The sequence below is a fragment of the Callithrix jacchus genome, chromosome 15 (assembly GCF_049354715.1).
Source record: "Callithrix jacchus isolate 240 chromosome 15, calJac240_pri, whole genome shotgun sequence".
NCBI classification, from domain to species: Eukaryota; Metazoa; Chordata; class Mammalia; order Primates; family Cebidae; genus Callithrix; species Callithrix jacchus.
The window spans coordinates 25,413,539-25,432,019 of record NC_133516.1 but is presented as its reverse complement, the minus strand read 5'-3'; the positions used below and the strand labels follow the sequence as shown (position 1 = coordinate 25,432,019).

The following is an 18,481-nucleotide window of genomic DNA, read 5'->3' as shown; positions in this document are numbered from 1 at the left end:
GGATTACAGGCTCACGCCACCACACCCGGCTAATTTTTGTATTTTTAGTAGAGATGAGGTTTCACCATGTTAGCCGGACTGGTCTCGAACTCCTGACCTGGTGATCCACCCGCCTTGGCCTTCCAAAGTGCTGGAGTTACAGGCGTGAGCCACCATGCCCAGTCTATTGATGTATTTTTTAAATCAGGGGATTATAATATACTGTTTGGAAACTTGTTTTCCTCACTTAGCCATGTAGCTAGGAATTATTTCCAGGTCACTATGCCCAGTGCTACCTTCTTCTTCCTACCGGTTTCATAGTGCCGCAGCATGAACACCACACGGTTCATTTAACCAATGTCTTTTTGATGGATATTTGGAGTGTTTCCAGTTTTCCATGATCATATTCACTTTTTACACATTCTTTTATTTTTATAATTCAAAACCATCAAGCTGAAGCCCAGCAGGGCTTCCTCATTTCATCATGATAGCCCATTTCCTATTGAGCAAAGCTTCTTCCTCAGGTCAGCTCTTGCCACATTTCTTTCTACAGAAAGAAGAAGTGGAATTATCTGTCCTGGGCTTTGGGAGTAAACACACCCATTCCCTTGATGGTGCTGCCCACGCTGCTTTGCCCACACAGCACCACTCTCCCTGAGGCTCCTGAATAATAACCTGCTGGACAAAATCAACATTCCTTTGGCTACAGCATGACTGATTGCACTTAATAGGTCATAATAGCCCTGGCAACAGACAGGCTCCTTCCCATGATGTATTTCACCTCCTCATTGAAGAGATGTGTGTTCCAGTGTGAGCCTGTTCCTCTGTGTCATCCCAATAAATGCTGCTGTGTTCAGGGGTCGCTGTCAGGTTGGTTCCCTTGTCAGGAATACTCTTTCCTCTCCCTTCTTAACAGACAAATCTCCTGTTGAGGACACGTTCAACTCCAACTCCTTTTGTGAAGCTTTCTGAGTTGCTCCAGCCCACACGAATCCTTCCCTCCACCAAATTTCTTCAGCAAGAATGCCTTCTAGGCTGGCGCGGTGGCTCATGTCTGTAATCTCAGCACTTTGGGAGGCCAAGGCAGGTGGATCCTCAGAGGTTAAGAGTTGGAGATCAGCCTGACCAACATGGAGAAACCCGTCTCTACTAAAAGTACAAAATTAGCTGGGTGTGGTGGTGCATACCTGTAATCCCAGCTACTCGGGAGGCTGAGGCAGGAGACTCACTTGAACCAAGAGGTGGAGGCTGCAGTGAGTCTACAAAATTAGCCGGGTGCGGTGGCAGGCACCTGTAATCCCAGCTACTCAGGAGGCTGAGGCAGGAGAATCGCTTGAACTCGGGCAGCAGAGGTTGCAGTGAGCCAAGGTTGCGCCACTGCACTCCAGCCTGGGCGACAGAGCGAGACTCCATCTAAAAATAAAAATTAAAAATAAAAAGAGATGGTGAAGAAATCCATTATCTCTGGTGGTTTGCAAGTTTGATTTTAGCAGTAGAACTTTAGGGAGTAGAATGAAGATCTCAAGTGGAACTCTGAAATAGGAAACACTTAAACACATAAGAATTGAGCTGCTATGGAGAAATTAGGAGTCCACCTCCTTATTCTTTTTATCACTCAAGAACAATGACCATTTTTACCTGACCTCAACCCTAGCTCCCCAGGATGGTGCTCCACAGAGGTAGCTTGAAAAACACCGAAGGCTAACCTCTCTAGCACCTCGCTGGGCTGCTTTAGGGACAGCCGGGTCACTACTTCACAAAGTCTTCCTTCCCATTGCTGGCAGTTTTGATCTTCAGAAAGTTCTGTCTTTTCTTCGTTTTTTTTTTTTTTTTAGACAGTTATAGCTTGTCCTCCAGGCTGGAGAGCAGTGGCGTGATCTCCTCTTACTGCAACCTCCACTCCTGGGTTGAAGTAATTCTCGTGCCTCAGCCTCCTGAGTAGCTAGGATTACAGGTACCTGCCACCACGGCCAGCTAATTTTTGGAGTTTTAGTAGAGACAGGGGTTTCATCATGTTAGCCAGGCTGGTCTCAAACTCCTGACCTCAAGGGTTCCACCCGCCTTGGCATCCCAAAGTGCTAGGATTATAGGCGTGAGCCAGCACACCCGGCCAGAAAGTTTCGTCTTTTCTTGAGGTGAGAGTTGCCCCCTAAATTTCCGATCACTGTGCCTAGTTTTTCCCTCTAGAAGCACTAATATATTCTTCCATGTGAAAGATCATTAAATAACTAAAGAACTTTAACAGTAATCTTTTAATTTTTGACTTTTCCAGGCAAAAATCTCATCACTTCTTCCAAAGCATTCTCATATGACATGGTCATCATCTGTGGGACATACTTCAGTTTGTCAACATCTTTTAAAATGAGGCTCCTGGAAGAAAACATGGCTCCAGACAAGCTCTGACCAGGACAGTGTAATATGGAGTCACTCCTTTCCCCCATCTGAGCATTAAACCTCAATTAATGCAGCTTAGGCTTACATTAGCTTTCTGGGCAGCACTCCACAGAGTATTCATACTGCATCTGCTGCCAGTTCAATGCCCTCTGTCTGTTTCACATTGATTGCTTTCAGGTTAATTATTTCCTATCCTGTGCTCATGCAGTTGATATTTCTTAATGCAAATGCTGGACTTTACTTTTGTCTCCAAAATATTTCATTCTGTTGGTGATAGTCCAGTCACTCAAAACATTATAAAATATAGATATTGTTTTTCTTTTTTGAGATGGAGTTTTGCTCTTGTCGCCCAGGCTGGAGTGCAATGGTGCAGTCTTGGCTCACTGCAACTTCTGCCTCCTGGGTGCAAGCCATTCTCCTGCCTCAGCCTCCCCAATAGCTGGGATTACAGGCACCCGCTACCACACCTGGCTAATTTTCGTATTTTTAGAAGAGATGGGGTTTTTCCATGTTGGTCAGGCTGGTCTCCAACTCCTAACCTCAGGTGATCCACCTGCCTCAGCCTCCCAAAGTGCTGGGACCATAGGCATTAGCCCTGTACCTGGCCCTAAAAAGATGTTAATCTCTTTATCATACAGGCTATCAGTACCAAGGTATAATTTTCAAAATTCAAAAAAGCATAATTCTCATATAAATAGAAGATGAATCCATGTTTAAGACTTATTAACTCATTGGGGAAGAAGACCAGTAAGATGTAAAGCTAGTTCGAAGAGTATTTACAGGTATTCACAAAGGGATGTTAAAATAAGACTGTTGGTTTAGCTTTAAAAGTGGTCAATGAACTGGACGTGGTGGCTCACGACTGTAATCCTTTGGGAGGCCAAGGCAGGCAGATCACTTCAGGTTAGGAGTTTGAGACCGTCCTGGCCAACATAGTGAAACCCCGTCTCTACTAAAAATACAAAAGTCAGTGGTTGTGGCAGTGCACACTTTTAATCCCAGCTACTTGGGAGGCTGAGGCAGAAGGATCGCTTGAGCCCTTGGGGCAGAGGTTACAGTGAGCCAGGATCAGGCCATTGCATTGTATCCTGGGCAAGGAAGTGAGATGCTATCTCAAGGAGGTGGGCAGGGAAGGGGTTAATGTCCTATAGGGAAATGAACCATAACCTTCACGGTTGTCTTTTTTACTGGGCAGAACTCTTCAAGTTCATATGCAGCTGCACTACTTTTAGGCTCTAATCAAATTTTATATAGCAAAGTCAAACAGTTACATTGTTCTAGAAAATTAAATAAACCTTGTGCAAGCTTTTAAATAATGTACTAGTATGACATTGAAAAGACATGTGGCCCTCATTTTTGTCTTATTTGTAAGTTTCAGATAGTTAACACGAGTTTATATATTTTTCTTTTATTATTATTATTTTTTTGAGATGGAGTCTCGCTCTGTCACCAGTCTGAAGTGCAATGGTGCAATCTAAACCTCTGCCTCTTGGGTTCAAGCTATTCTCCTGCCTCAGCCTCCCAAGTAGCTGGGACTACAGGTGCATGCCACCACGCTCAGCTAATATTTGTGTTTTTAGTAGAGACAGGGTTTCACCATGTTGGCCAGGCTGGTCTCTAACTCTTGGCCTCAGGTGATCCACCCGCCTCAGCCTCCCAAAGTGCTGGGATTACAGGCGTGAGCCACCACAACCAGCCAAATTTGTATATTTTTCAAGGTCTTACCTTCTTCTATTAGTCTTTCCATTTGGAAGTGTGTTAGTACTTCTTAAATTAAACAGTGGATATGAAAAACAGTAACTTCTTTTGTTACTAGCTCACAATTCTAATTTCAGAGTGGGGAGAAAAAAGAAAAAGTGAGAGAAGAGATTAAAGTTTTGGGTTAAATGGATTTTTCTTTTTGAGATGGAGTTTTCTTCTGTCACACAGGCTGAAGGGCCGTGGCACGATCTTGGCTCACTGTAACATCTGCCTCCTGGGTTCAAGCAGTTCTCCTGTCTCAGCCTCTCAAGTAGCTGGGATTATGGGCACACCGCCACTCCTGGCTAATTTTTGTATTTTTAGTAGAGACGAAGTTTCACCATTTTGGCCAGGCTGATCTTGAACTCCTGACCTCGTGATCCACCCACCTTGACCTCCCAAAATACTGGGATTACAGGCGTGAGCCACCTTGCCCAGCCATAAATTTTGAGGATTATATATAATGAGTTTCAATGTATCCATTCTATTTCTATGATTCATTATTAGAGATAACAGATACCTCTAAGTTTCGTGAGGGTAGAGAAGGCCTCCGGCCAAAAATGTGAAAATTACCTGGTATCCAATATATAATTTCAGGGAATAGGGACAATGAAATCAAGAAATATTTGATAGTAGTGATGACAGATGTCTTGGCTCTGGCTAGAGGCATGTGGCAATCTTATTGGCCCAACTGTACAAGACTACAATTAATTAGGCCACGGGTGGAGAAAAAGGCAGCCCTAAAATGTTCCTGGATTAGGTGTCCATGTTTAAGTTAGGCCCAAGGAACATCATTCCATTTGAAGAATATGCTATCTGTCTTGAACATGTACTACCATGTTTTTTTCCTTTTGGTGGAGCATGTATAGATATATGTAGAAATTTTTTATATACATGTGTTTATATTCTGATTAGATCTTTAAATAAATAAATATATATATATATATATATTTAAATCTAACCTTCCTAATCTTTTATCACTTCTCTCCTCTGTACTGTTTCTTTCTTAAACATCTATTATAATTCCATCTTTTTAACATTTTCTTCTTCAAGTTGGTGTAGTTGCCAAAACCATAGTAAGCATTTTGTACCCACCCAAGTGACTTTAGGATCTGGCTAATTTTTTTTTTTTTTTTTTGAGACAGAGTCTTATCTGTCACCAGGCTGGAGTACAGTGGCATGATCTCGGCTCACTGCAACCTCCACCTCCTGGGTTCAAGCCATTCCCCTGCCTCACCCACCTGAGTAGCTGGGACTACAGGCACCTGCCACCACGCCTGGCTAATTTTTTGTATTTTAATAGAGTTGGGGGTTTCACCATCCTGTCCAGGATGGTCTTGATCTCCTGACCTCATGATCTGCCTGCCTCAGCCTCCCAGAGTGCTGATCTGGCTGATTTTATTCTCCCTTCTGCTGCTCATCAATGTTCCCAGGATCTTTCAACATCTGAGCTGTTGCTCCTTTACACTCCTTGATTTCACAAGACTCTAACTTTCTTGATTTCCTGTACTTCCCTCTCTGTCTTGGTTAGGAACATGCAAATGCCAGATCTCAGCACCAGGGCTTCTAAACTTCTGAAATCTCTTGACTCAGCATTCCTCTTCTCTGACCCAATTGCTTTATCTCTTTTCTCTCTAACAAACCTGCCACAACTTGCTAAATCTGCCCTGGTGCAATTAATCAGCTCCTATCATTTGACTCACTGCTTCCTGGCTCCACAGGACTCTATCCAGCTTTAGACTCCAAGGTCCACTGCTTTGTGTTGCCCTTGCCAGTTTCCTGGCCTTCCTCAATCCCTTATGCCTGCTCTGTCTACTGAATCAGTCTCTTCCCTGAGGTCTCCGGGCCTATTCTTGAGATGCAGATGGTCCACATTGTGTCCAGAGATGGAAGAGGCCATTGGAAGAGGTGTGTTCCCTTGTTAACAGGAAGTTTTTACTGCAATAAACAGAAAAATACCAATTTAAATTGGTTTTTATTTTTATTATTATCATTATTTTATTGACTTATTTATTTTTTGCGATGGAGTTTCACTCTGCCACCCAGGCTGGAGTGCAGTGGCGCAAGCTGGGCTCACTACAATCTCTGCCTCCTGGGTTCAAGCAATTTTCCTGTCTCAGCCTCCTGAGTAGCTGGGATTACAGGCGTGGACCACCAAACCTGGCCAATTTTTGCATTTTTAGTAGAGACAGAGTTTCACCATGTTGGCCAAGCTGGTCTTGAACTCCTGACCTCAGGTGATCCACCTGCCTCAGCCTCCCAAACTGCTGGGATTACAGGCATGAGCCTCTGTGCCTGGCCTAAATTGGTTTTTAAAATGGAAAAATTGGCCAGGTGTGGTGGCTCATGCCTATAATCCCAGCACTTTGGGAGGCCGAGGCAGGCGGATCACCTGAGGTCAGGAGTTCAAGACCAGCCTGGCCAACATGGTGAAACCATGTCTCTACTAAAAATACAAGTTTGCACCACTGCATTCCAGCCTGGGTGACAGAGTGAGACTCCATCTCAAAAAATAAATAAATGAATAAATTTTAAAAATTGGAAATTTGTCATTTCATATAACAAGGTAGGGTACCCTCTATGCACAGTATATCAGGGTTCTGCGATTCTTTGTTCTGCCCTCATTAATGATGACTATCATCCTCAGGCTGGTGACAAAACAATCACAGTATTTCCCAATATCACATTCAGACACAACCACGTCTAGAGAAGTAGAGTGGCTTTTTCTTTTCTCCAACAAGTATAGAACACCTTTCTACAGTTGATCTTAGCCAAAAGGCAGAGAAGAAATCTAAAACATCTTTCTCACAAGTCCTCATCGATGCTGCTTTCACATCTCATTGGTCAGAACCAGGTGATGTGCCCATCTCTAAACAAATCATAGACAATGGAAGGGGATCACTGAGATTTATTTATTATTTGGTTTTAAATTTTATTCTTTATTTCTTTTAGAGACAAGGTTGTTCTTTCACCGAGGCCAGAGTGCAGTGGCATAATCATAGCTCACTGTGGCCTTGAACTCTTGCCTCAGCCTCCCAAGTAGTTGGAACTACAGGTATGCACTACCATGCCTGGCTAATTTTTAAACATTTCTGTGGAGATGGGGATGGCGAGGCTCTCACTGTGTTGCCCAGGCTGGTCTTGAACTCCTGGCCTCAAGCAACCCTCTCACCTTGGCTTTCCAAAATGCTGGGATTACAGGCATGAGCATACTACGTCCACAGATTTATTTAGATCAGTCATGATTTGCCTCTGGATCTGAGACTTGTGTGGGAGGCTTATACTTGAACCACAAAATTGGACTTCTGCAGGCAATAAATAAGGTGATTAAGGACACCGAGTAGGTCATCGCCAGTATCTGTATAGTGTGAAATGGTGGACTATTGAGAAGAAGACTTTATAGTCATAAAAGTTAAAATTTCTGAGTTTGAAGGTCGTTAATTTAACCCTTAACACTCTCTTCTTGTAAATTTGACCAAAGGAAGTTCTTTTGTTAGTTGTTTTTTCAGGGGAGATGGTGAAGATGGGGGAGATTCATTTTAATTTATAACTCCTGGCCAGGAGCGGTGGCTCACGCCTGTAACCCGGCACTTTGGGAGGCCGAGGAGGGTGGATCACCTGAGGTCAGGAGTTCAAGACCAACCTGGCCAACATGGAAAAACCCCATCTCTACTAACAATACAAAAATTATCTGGGCATGGTTGTGGGCACCTGTAATCTCAGCTGCTTGGGAGGCTGAGACAGGAGAATTGCTTGAACCTGGGAGGTGGAGGTTGCAGTAAGCTGAGATCACGACACTGCACTCCAGCCTGGGTGACAAAGTTGACTCCACCTCAGAAAAATTTTTTTTTAACTTCTGGATTATCCATTTTGTTTGGCTCCCTAAAATCTACTTTCTCCATCTGTGTTGAACACATCCAACCTTAGCCTTCCATCTGAAAAAAGGTCCTCTGCTCACCTCCTCCTTTTACCCTAACTACTCCCTCTCTCCTATGCTTCTTCCCAGTCTCGCTCTAAGCACATGGCTCTGCTTGTGCTATTTAGGAGAAAGCAGAAATCGTTAACCTCTTAACCAGCTCTTGGCATCATAAACTGACTTGACCGTAACTACGTCAGTCTTTTGTCTCGTTCTTCCTTCTCCTTGAAAGTTATCTTTCTCCAGACATCCTGGGGAGTTTTCACATTTATTCAGTAAATACTCAAAAGTGTTTACTGAATAAATGCATGTATTCTGTCCCTTCTCTAGCCTTTTTTAACCTGCACCTCTGTGTGGGCTCAAGGAGGTTTTAAATGTATCTTTGGTCCCCCTTGCTCAGTCTTAAAACAATGGTCTGCAAATATTTGTTTCCTATTTTTTAACAGCTTTACCGAGACATAATTTACATAGCTCAATATATGCCATAACCTTTACCTGTTTCTAAGTACACATATCAGTTACTTACAGTGAATTTACACAACTGTGAAAACAAGACACAATCCAGTTTTAAAGTGTTTTCATCAACCCCCCAAATATCATCTCCCATGTCCACTTGCAGTCAATTCCCATTTCTTAGCCCCAGGCAGCCATAATCTGCTTTCTGTCTCTATAGAGTTGCCTTTAAAAAATATTTCATATATTTTTTATATGGACCATATAATATAGTCTTTTCTGTCTGGCTTCCTTCTTTTTTCTTTTTCTTTTTAAATTTTTTAAGACGGGGTTTCACCATGTTGGCCAGGATGGTCTCTATCTCCTGACCCACCTTGGCCTCCCAAAGTGCTGGTATTACAGGCGTGAGTCACCGTGCCCGGCTTTTCTTTTTTTCTTTTTTTTTTTTTTGAGATGGAGTCTCACTCTGTTGCCCAGGCTGGAGGGTGGAGTGCAGTGGCACGATCTTGGCTCACTGCAACCTCTGCCTCCCCATTCAAGCCATTCTCCTGCCTCAGCCTCCCGAGTAGCTGAAACTACAGATGCACACCACCACGCCTGACTAATTTTTGTATTTTTTTGGTAGAGATAGAGTTTTGCCATGTTGGTCAGGCTGGTCTTGAACTCCTGACCTCAGGTCATCCACCCATCTTGCCCTCCCAAAGTGTTGGGATTACAGGCATGAGCCACCGCACCCTGCCAGTTTCTTATTATTGCTGAATAATATTCTATTATATGGCTATCCAATATTTTATTTCTCCATTCACCAATCAATGGACGTTTGTATTGTTTTCATTCTTTACCTACTTTGCTATTATAAATAATACTGTTATGAACAGTCACATACAAGTCTGTGTGCGGACATATGTTTTCATTTCTCTTTGGCAGATTCCTACAGGTGGAATTTCTAGGTAGTACAGGAATTGGGGAAAGAAGGGAAAGGGTGAATTTCCTCATTTTACTTTTACACTCTGGTATTTGTTTAAAATTTTTAAATAATGAATATGTATTAATTTTATAATGAAAAAAGTAAAAAGAGTTCAGCTTAACTTTGGAAAGAGCAAGATACATGGAGGAGGCCACGCATGGTGGCTCATATCTATAATCCCAGCACTTTGGGAGGCCGAGGTGGGAGGATTATTTGAGCCCTGGGGCTTAAGACCAGCCTGGGCAACACAGAGAGCCCCCATCTCGACAAATATAATAAAAAATATTAGCTGGGTGTGGTAATGCACACCTGTTGTCGAAGCTACTTAGAGGGCTGAGGCGGGAGGATCACTAGAGCCTGGGAGGTCAAGGCTGCAATGAGCTGTGATCTTGCCACTGCACTCCAGCAAGAACAAAACTCCTCAACTTATTCACATGATCTCCCCATTCTGTTTTGGCTAAGCTATGTAACACCTTAAAGGCAAAAGTTAAGATGATTTTGTCGCTTTCTTTTGCTCCTAACCTAGCAGACAAATGGGATGTGCTCAATAAACATCAAAAAACATTAATTTGGGCCAGGAGTGGTGATTCATACCTGTATTTCTAGCACTTTGGGAGGCCAAGCTGGGCAGATCACCTGAGGTCAGGAGTTTGAGACCAGCCTGGCCTACATGGTGAAACCCTGTCTCTACTAAAAATACACAAAATTAGCTGGGAGTTGGGGCATGTGCCTGTAATCTCAGCTACTTGGGAAGCTGAGGCAGGAGAATTGCATGAACCAGAGAGAGAGAGGTTGCAATGAGCCACAATCACGCCACTGCACTCCAGCGACAAAGTGAGACTCAGTCTCTTAAAAAAAGAAAAGAAAAAAACATGAATTGGAAAGTCTGCTAAGATGATATTAACATCATCACTTTGATACATATGGGAATTTAGTATATGATAAAAATGACATTTCAAATCAAATGGGGAAAAGGTAAGTTATTCAATAGATAGTGGTGTTGGGACAATTGAATGGGCATCTGGACAAAAAAGCTGTATTCACATCTCAGGTCGTATTCCAAAATAAATTTGTATATAGAAAAAGAGACACTTAAAAAATAATCTTGGCAGGGCTCAGTGGCTGCCCTTTGGGAGGCCAAGGTAGGTGGTTCACCTGAGGTCAGGAGTTTGAGACCAGCCTGGCCAACATGGAAAAACCCCGTCTCTACTAAAAATGTAAAAATTAGCCAGGCATGGTGGCAGGTGTCTGTACTCCCAGCTACTGAAGAGGCTGAGGCAGGTTCGGAGGCTGAACCTGGGAGGCAGAGGTTGCAGTGACCCAAGATCACATCACCACACTCCAGTCTGTGACAGGGTGAGACTCCATCTCAAAAAAGAAAAAAGAAAAATCTTGTAAGGAATGGCTTTCTATATATGACCAAAGGTGCAGAAGTGTAGAGAAAAATATTCCTCAATTTTACCACATTAAAAAATCTACCTGAAAAAAATATTCAATTTTTTAAAATGACAAGGTGGAAATATTTGCAACTTATATCATAGACTAAGAACTAATTTCCTTAATAAACAACTTATATACATCTGTAAGAAAAAGACCAGCAACCCAATAGAAAAATGAACAAAGGACTTATTTCATTAAAAATGGCTCTTGGCCAGGTATGGTGGGTTATGCCAATAATCCCAGCACTTTGGGAGCCCGAGGTGGGTGGATCACGAGGTCAAGACCATCCTGGCCAACATGGTGAAACCCCATCTCTACTAAAAATACAAAAATTAGCCGGGCATGGTGGTGCACGCCTATAGTCCCAGCTACTTGGGAGGCTGAGGCAGGAGAATCGCTTTGAACCCAGGAGGTGGAGGTTGCAGTGAGCCGAGATTATGCCACTGTTCGCCAGCCTGAACTACAGAGTGAAACTCTGTCTTAAAAAAAAAAAAGGCTCTTAAATGTATGATGCGAATCCCCCTTAAAATAAGGGAAATGCAAATCAAAACTATAAGATACCACTTTTATATTGAAAAATTGGCAAAACTCAAAAAGTTTGATTAACATCCTCCATTGATGAGTATTTGGGGATGGGTATCGAATGTATTGCTGATAGTTTAAGTTGGTACAACCTTCATGATAAGTACTATGCATTGGTAAAATACTCTCCAACCCCATCTACCATTCTTCTCTTGCACAATTTGTATTAGCCACGTTGGCCTCCTTCTCCTCCTCAAAGGCACACTCCAGCCACAAGGCTAATGCACTTGCCTTTCCCCCCTAACCCTGAAATGCATACCAGCTTTTCTTTATCTCCTCAGGGCTTTGCTCAATTGTCAGCGAAGACTTCTCTGATCACCCGATCTAAAACAGCGGCTCCCATCCCCTCTATCATTCTCCTTCTCACCCCATTTTTTTCTTTTGAGCACTTATCTTCTGACAACATTATTCTATGCATTTGTGTTTACTGTCTCTGCTTTCCAATTGTAAACCTAGGACTTGGTTGTATATACTGCTGTAACCCCAAACTCCAGAACATTACAGGCTTAGAATGTAATATGTGCTCATTAAGTACAAATAATGAACGAATGAACGTCTGTTGAGGACAACTTAATATCTATTAAAACTTAGAATGCACATACTTAGTAAGCCTCCTTTAGGCATTTATCTAACAGATATCCTTGCACATGTGTGAAAGAGAGAATGTAAAGGTTACTTGTTGTAGCACTGTTCGTAGTAATGAAAAAAGAAAACAACCTAAAGACATTTTTTTCTTTTCTGAGACAGAGTCTCACTCTTTTGCCCCGGCTGGAGTGCAATAGTGTGATCTTGGCTCACTGCAACCTTGCCCCCCAGTTTCAAGTGATTCTCCTGCCTCAGCCTCCTGAGTAGCTGGGACTACAGGCATATACCACAATGCACACTAACTTTTTATATTTTTAGTAGAGATGGGGTTTCACCGTGTTAGCCAGGATGGTCTCAATCTCCTGACTTCGTGATCTGCCCACCTCAGCCTCCCAAAGTGCTAGGATTACAGGTGTGAGTCACAGAGCCTGGCAGGACAAATTTTAAAATAAGTTACGTAGAGCCAGGCATGGTGGCTGACGTCTGTAATCCTAGCACTTTGGGAGGCTGAGGTGGGCGAATTGCTTGAGCCCAGGAGTTTGAGACCAGCCCTGGCAACATGCTGAAACCCCGTCTCTACAAAGAATACAAAAATTAGCCAAGTGTGGTGGTGGGCACCTGTAATCCCAGCTACTTAGGAGGCTGAAGTGGGAGGATCACTTGAGCCCGGGAGGTTGAGGCTGGGGTGAGCCGTGATCATGCCACTGCACTAGAGCCTGGGTGACAGAGTGAGACCCTGTCTCAAATAAAAAATAAGCTACCTATACAATAGAATAAAGAAATACTATATAGATATGAAAAGACCTCTAATTGAGAAAATTATTTGGCTCTCTTTGGCAACTGTACTATCTCAAAACTCTGGTGATATCACTGCAAGAATGAGCTCCCTTATAATGAAGTGCTTAATGGTAAGGAGAGTGGAAATGAACAGGTAGAAACAGTGAGGAATTATTTTCACTATAGTTTTATATAATAAGCATCAGTTTCCTTGTAGAAAACATAGAATTTCTACCAATTAAACAATATTCTAATAAGAATAAATGTATCAAATCACAGATAATGTTAAATGAAGATGCTGTCTTGCAGATCCAGTCATGAATAGGCCTAAACTGGCAGTGCCTATTGTTCATTTATTATGGGTGGATTTCCCATTTTACAAACAAACCTTTATTTATGGGAAGAGGTTCAGCATTTCACAATGTCTTTAGTATATATTTCCTGATGCCGGAGGGGCAGAATTCCCCTTTTGTCCATCAGGTGACATCTACTTGCAGCTGCAGGGCATTTTGCAGGGGTACTCTTTTCCAGAGTTAAATACATACAAAGACATAACACATAAAAGGTAATTCCCTGGTAACCATATATGGCCCCCAATCTTGTCAAACTATAATTTGCTTATTCCTCAAAAAAAAAATTCTGCTTCTTATCCCTTTACTACCTCTCCTTTCCTTTTCAGTTGCTCTTATCTGGAATGCTGCACAAGCATCTACCTAAATACTACTATTTCAAGGGCCAGGACAACTCCTATCTCTTTACTATAGGACAGTCTTCTCTTACTATTCCACTCTACGGTAATATAGGCTCTGAACTTCTCTAGCCTTTATCATGCATTTGGCTCTAATCTTTTTGTTGTTTAATACTGCCAATTAGCTTTTCACATTTTTTACATCTTCCAGTTAGATTGACTGTAAGCTTTTTTTTTTTTGAGATGGAATTTTGCTCTTGTTGCCCAGGCTGGAGTGCAATGGTGTGATCTTGGCTTGCTGCAACCTCTGCCTCCAGGGTTCAAGTGATTCTCCTGCTTCAGTCTCTTCAGTAGCTGGGATTACAGGTGCCCGCCACCATGCCCAGCTAATTTTTGTATTTTTAGTAGAGACAGGGTTTTACCACCCTGGCCAAGCTGGTCTCAAACTCCTGACCTCAGGTGATCTGCCTGCCTTAGCCTCCCAAAGTGCTGGGATTAAGGCATGAGCCACTGTGCCCAGCATGATTGCAAGCTCCTTAAAGACAGATTCCTTTATTCTGTTTTTCCTGTATTCCTCATGCATCTACATAGCAGATGCTTTAAATGTCTTGGTTTTGAAAAGTAACATGGTCAATCCCCTATAACCCAACATACATATTTAATATTCTTTAAAGCTTTTTCCAGAACCAGTCTGGTATAAATATAGGTATTCTGCTAGCCCAATACATTTTTTGAGTGTTTGTTATCAGAACTCATCAGCTGACTCTGTGTCCTAGCCACAGGACTGCAGTTGTTCATCCTGTGGGAATTCAATTTCAACGTCATAAACAAAATTTGGATCATCCTTCTTCTTCTGATTTTTCTCAAACAGTTCATCCATGACGCTCTTCCTTCTGGCAAGCTCCTTGTCGTCTAGCTTGTTCAGATCTTCCTCAGGATCAATGGTTGTTTCCCGACGAATCTGTTCCATTGTTTCTGCCAAGCTCTGCCCAGACAAGCAACCTCGTAAAAAACTGAATAGCTTCTCTAGCTGCCTCAGGGATACTTGTTGCAGGTAACTCTTGTGTCGTGGATTATTCTTTAATTTTTCAGCAGCCCTGGTGCAATCTGGAAGAGAGAAGAAAACTATATACCACATACATACTGCATACATTATATACACCACAAACTACTGCAACAGCCAAAATAGAACCAAAAACTCTGAACCCTGAAAGCGTTATCTCCATTATAGTCAAGCAGCTAAATGGCTCTATTGGAATGAATGATTTTGTAGAACTATTCCTTTATATTGGGCTTTCAGTGTGGTGGGAGAAGGAGAGAGAGATTTTTGACTTCTTTAACTTACAAATCACTTTGTAGAGGTATTAAACACTTTCAGCTGGAGAATATGTCTGAGAAGAAAAGTGACATTATAGATTTTAGATAGCAGTAGTGGTATTAATAAAATATTAAGCTACAAATAAAAAACATTTGGAAGGAGAGAAGGGAATTGATATTATTGAATAATGCTGTATCATTTAACCTAATTAGTAATCCCAAAAATATTATTAATTCTCAAACTGGGGGAAAAAAACCCAATTCCCTTTTATAGATTAGGAAACCAAAGCTCATTGACAGTAAGTAATTAATCCAGTGTCACACATCCAGTCCTGAACCTGTATTTAGAGAATATTTAAGACAGGAGGCAAGATAAGACATGAGGTACCTGAAAACTTTGAAAAATTTTAAACTGGCATAATGCGCTGGCGAATTTTCCCCTTGGTTTCATTCTCATAGATTAAGATAATAGCTGGAGGCTGAAATCTAATCCCACATTTCTTGGCAGTGCACATCATTCCCACATACACGTCAGTGTAAATCAGAGGAAATCTGATGACAATGTGCAAGTTGGGTAATGACTTCCTGCTAAAGAGAAAAAACAACTAGGTGTTGCATAAATGTCATTCATTTCCCTCACCCCTTTTCCCCAGAAGATCTGCTTCTAGTCCAGTTCTGGCAACACATGCTCAGCCTGTGAAGCTTAATATTTTTTTCTTTTCTTTTTTTTTTTTGAGATGGAGCTTCACTCTGTCACCTAGGCTGGAGTGCAATGGTGCAATCTCAGTTTACTGCAAGCTCCGCCTCCTGGGTTCAAGTGATTCTCCTCCCTTAGCCTCCCGAGTGGCTGGGATTATAGGCGTGAGCCACCACGCCCGGACTTCTTTTTCTGTTTTCAATTAAAGTATGGAATGCTTCCTGAGTTTGTGTGCCATCCTTGCGCGTGGCCATGCTAATCCTCTCTGTATCATTACAATTTTGGTGTCTGTGCGCTGAAGCGAACACAAAGCTCAGTTACTTTGAGAGCTACTGGGAAAGTTCAGTTTGGCCCTGGGTTAGTTTCAATCTGTTGGACTCCTAAGACTCTGGATCCCTCAAGAATATAGACTTGTTTGTATGTGAATCTGGGGATGCAATCCAGTTTGAATCTCTTAGTCAAAGATTGAATATGAATCCCTAAGTCAGCCCAATAGCTGACCTACAAGGACAGCTGTTTATCAATTAAGAAAGGATGTATCAAGCATCTTCTATATCAAGGTACTATGAGCTTCTTAAGCTTAATCATTTTGCCCTGAGGGGTTCACCAGTCCAGAGCTGTCTCCTTTGTACTTTCCTAACTATTTTACTAGAGTTTTTCATTATTACTTATTTAATCATCTATCTTCCCTTCTAGTCAACATGGTACATGAGGGTGTGGGGGCATATTCATTTTTCACCACAATATCTCAGTATAATACCTGGAACACAGTAGGCATTTCACACATCGTTTAACTAACATGATGGTCCCTGAACACTTTCGTAAACACTTCCAGTCTAGAAGCCTGATCAAAAAGCAGACCTGATGCAGAATCAGCTTCTTCATATACAAGTCAGTAACGTTTCCATGGCTTTTATTTTGGCTTATTTGTCTCACTATATGATATTTTTCTAGCTACAAGAAATATAGCTATTTGTAGATTAATACTTACCATTGTCTCTTCCTTTCCCCACCTTCAATGCCCAAATCCACTTAATCATAAGCACTGCTTTAGATGTGACTATGACATTCTCAGAAAGATTCATCAATGTCAAGAAACATTGAGGTAAAGTGGCATAGGATGATGATATCTCTGTGAACTCAGTTCTGTTGGAGAATCACTATTAGGAACATACTTTTTTTTCCACTCAAAAACCTAGTGTCTATATCTAAGGAACATACTTTGTATAAAACACTTAGCAGTGATTATACACATTCATTGTAGAATAATGGGGCAAAGGAGAGGGGAAACAGAAAATAATCACCCTTGATTGTGTCTTTTTTCTTTCTTCTTTTTTTTTGGGGTGGGGGGCGGGGTGAGACGGAGTCTTGCTCTGTCGCCAGGCTGAGTGCAGTGGTGGGAATCTCAATTCACTGCAAACTCTTTCACCTTGCCTCAGCCTCCCGAGTAGGTGAGAATACAAACACGTGAGTGAGTCACTGTGCCCAGTTACAAAAACCTATTTTAAAAAATTACTGTGCTCTACTTCTAATCTGATGCAATGATATCACACCATTTTCTCCTTCTTTTTCCTTTTCTGTTTTTTTTAAATGAATACTACTCCCAATTCACCTAAAATTTGATGTTAGTAAACTAGAACCTACTAACCACAATATAAACTCTACACATTGAAGCAAATGATTGTCCTCGTCAAAGATGTATGCAATTGGTGTTCAAATAATGTAGTTTTACTAGACTCTTTTCTTTTTAAAATTTAACTTTAATTTTTGCTAAAATAATGTTTGTATTTGGAACATAAACTAATTATATAAGGCTTTAAACAAAAAACTAGTCTGTCCTATCCTTTTCATAAGGAGCCAGATTTAAAAGGCATGTCTTCCAAAATTTCTCTCTCCATTTCTTAAAAAACATGCCTATACTACCATTGTCAGTGGTTTTTTTTTTTTTTTTTGAGACAGAGTGTTGCTCTCTCGCCCAGGTGGAGTGCAGTGGTATGATCTTGGCTCATTGCAATCTCTGCCTCCCAGGTTCAAGCGATTCTCGTGCCTCAGCCTTCTAAGTAGCTGAGATTACAGATGCCTTCCACCACACCTGGCTAATTTTTGTATTTTTAGTAGAGACGGGGTTTCGCCATGTTGTTCAGGCTGGTCTCGAACTCCTGACCTCAGGTGATCTGGCCAAGTGCTGGGACCACAGGGGTGAGCCACCTTGCCCGGCTATTTTCAGTTTTAGATCGTTATCTTTTGACTTACACTCTCTTTCTCCTCTTTGCGACACCCATCCCAGAGCCCGCTGTTCCACTCCAAGCCACCTGGATGCTCTCTAGGACTGTTTACAGATTCCACTCTGTTTAGGAAGGAGGACGGCACATTTACTGGATTATTCTTCCTGAATACTCTTCTCCCCAGAGATCAGTAACTGCACACAATTTTGTTAGGAAGCCCCACAGCACCTAAGGCGTACGGATGTCCCCAAAGGGTAGACGATTCTCTCCCTACTCATGTCTCCAGTAGTGCAAGGCTGGCTTTCTTACCCTTAGAGAAATACAGAAATGACATCTGCAGGCCAACGTCTTAACAGCCAGGAGTGGGTATTTTCCCACCCAACCGCAGTGCACAGAAAGCACCTAAGCCGACTTTGAGGGCGGGCGGAGTCTGGCGCTGCAGGAAGAGGCGACAGCCACAGCCCTACTGACGAGCCAGAGGGGTGAACTCCACGACTGGAGGCCCGAACCCGGAAATACCGGGATGCGGAAGTGGGGGCCGGCCGCGGGCGCGGTCCCGTATCCCAGGACCCGCCGGGCGCTGGCCAAGCTGTTTCCACAGCACCAGGCCGGGCGCGCATCCCCGCGCGTGCGCAGCTCCTCGCCCGCCCCCCGGAGGGCGGAGAGGGGAACTGAGGGGCGGGAACGGACGCCTCACGCCGCGCGGGAACGTTTGGGGGCC

At 42.5% G+C, this 18,481-nt stretch overlaps 1 protein-coding gene and 1 non-coding gene across 2 annotated transcripts; both read right to left on the bottom strand.

The window, feature by feature from the left end:
- Positions 1 to 13,007: 13,007 nt before the first annotated feature.
- Positions 13,008 to 18,392, bottom strand: CEP19 (centrosomal protein 19). The gene is made up of 2 exons (XM_078350586.1): positions 18,070 to 18,392; positions 13,008 to 14,628 (listed from the first exon to the last, which is right to left on the bottom strand). The coding sequence occupies exons 1-2, from the start codon at positions 18,092 to 18,094 to the stop codon at positions 14,294 to 14,296; spliced, it is 360 nt and encodes a 119-aa protein (XP_078206712.1). The 5' UTR covers positions 18,095 to 18,392; the 3' UTR covers positions 13,008 to 14,293.
- Positions 15,739 to 15,841, bottom strand: LOC118148135 (U6 spliceosomal RNA). The gene has a single exon (XR_004734927.1). It is a non-coding gene; the product is annotated as a U6 spliceosomal RNA (small nuclear RNA).
- Positions 18,393 to 18,481: the final 89 nt, after the last annotated feature.

Excerpts from the sequence above, each read along its gene's own strand:
- CEP19 (XM_078350586.1), bottom strand. The coding sequence starts at position 18,094 with ATGTCATTTCTGTATTTCTCTAAGG. Across the intron at positions 14,629-18,069 it reads ATTTCTGTATTTCTCTAAGG|ATTGCACCAGGGCTGCTGAA; the intron begins GTAAGAAAGCCA and ends TCTCTCTTCCAG.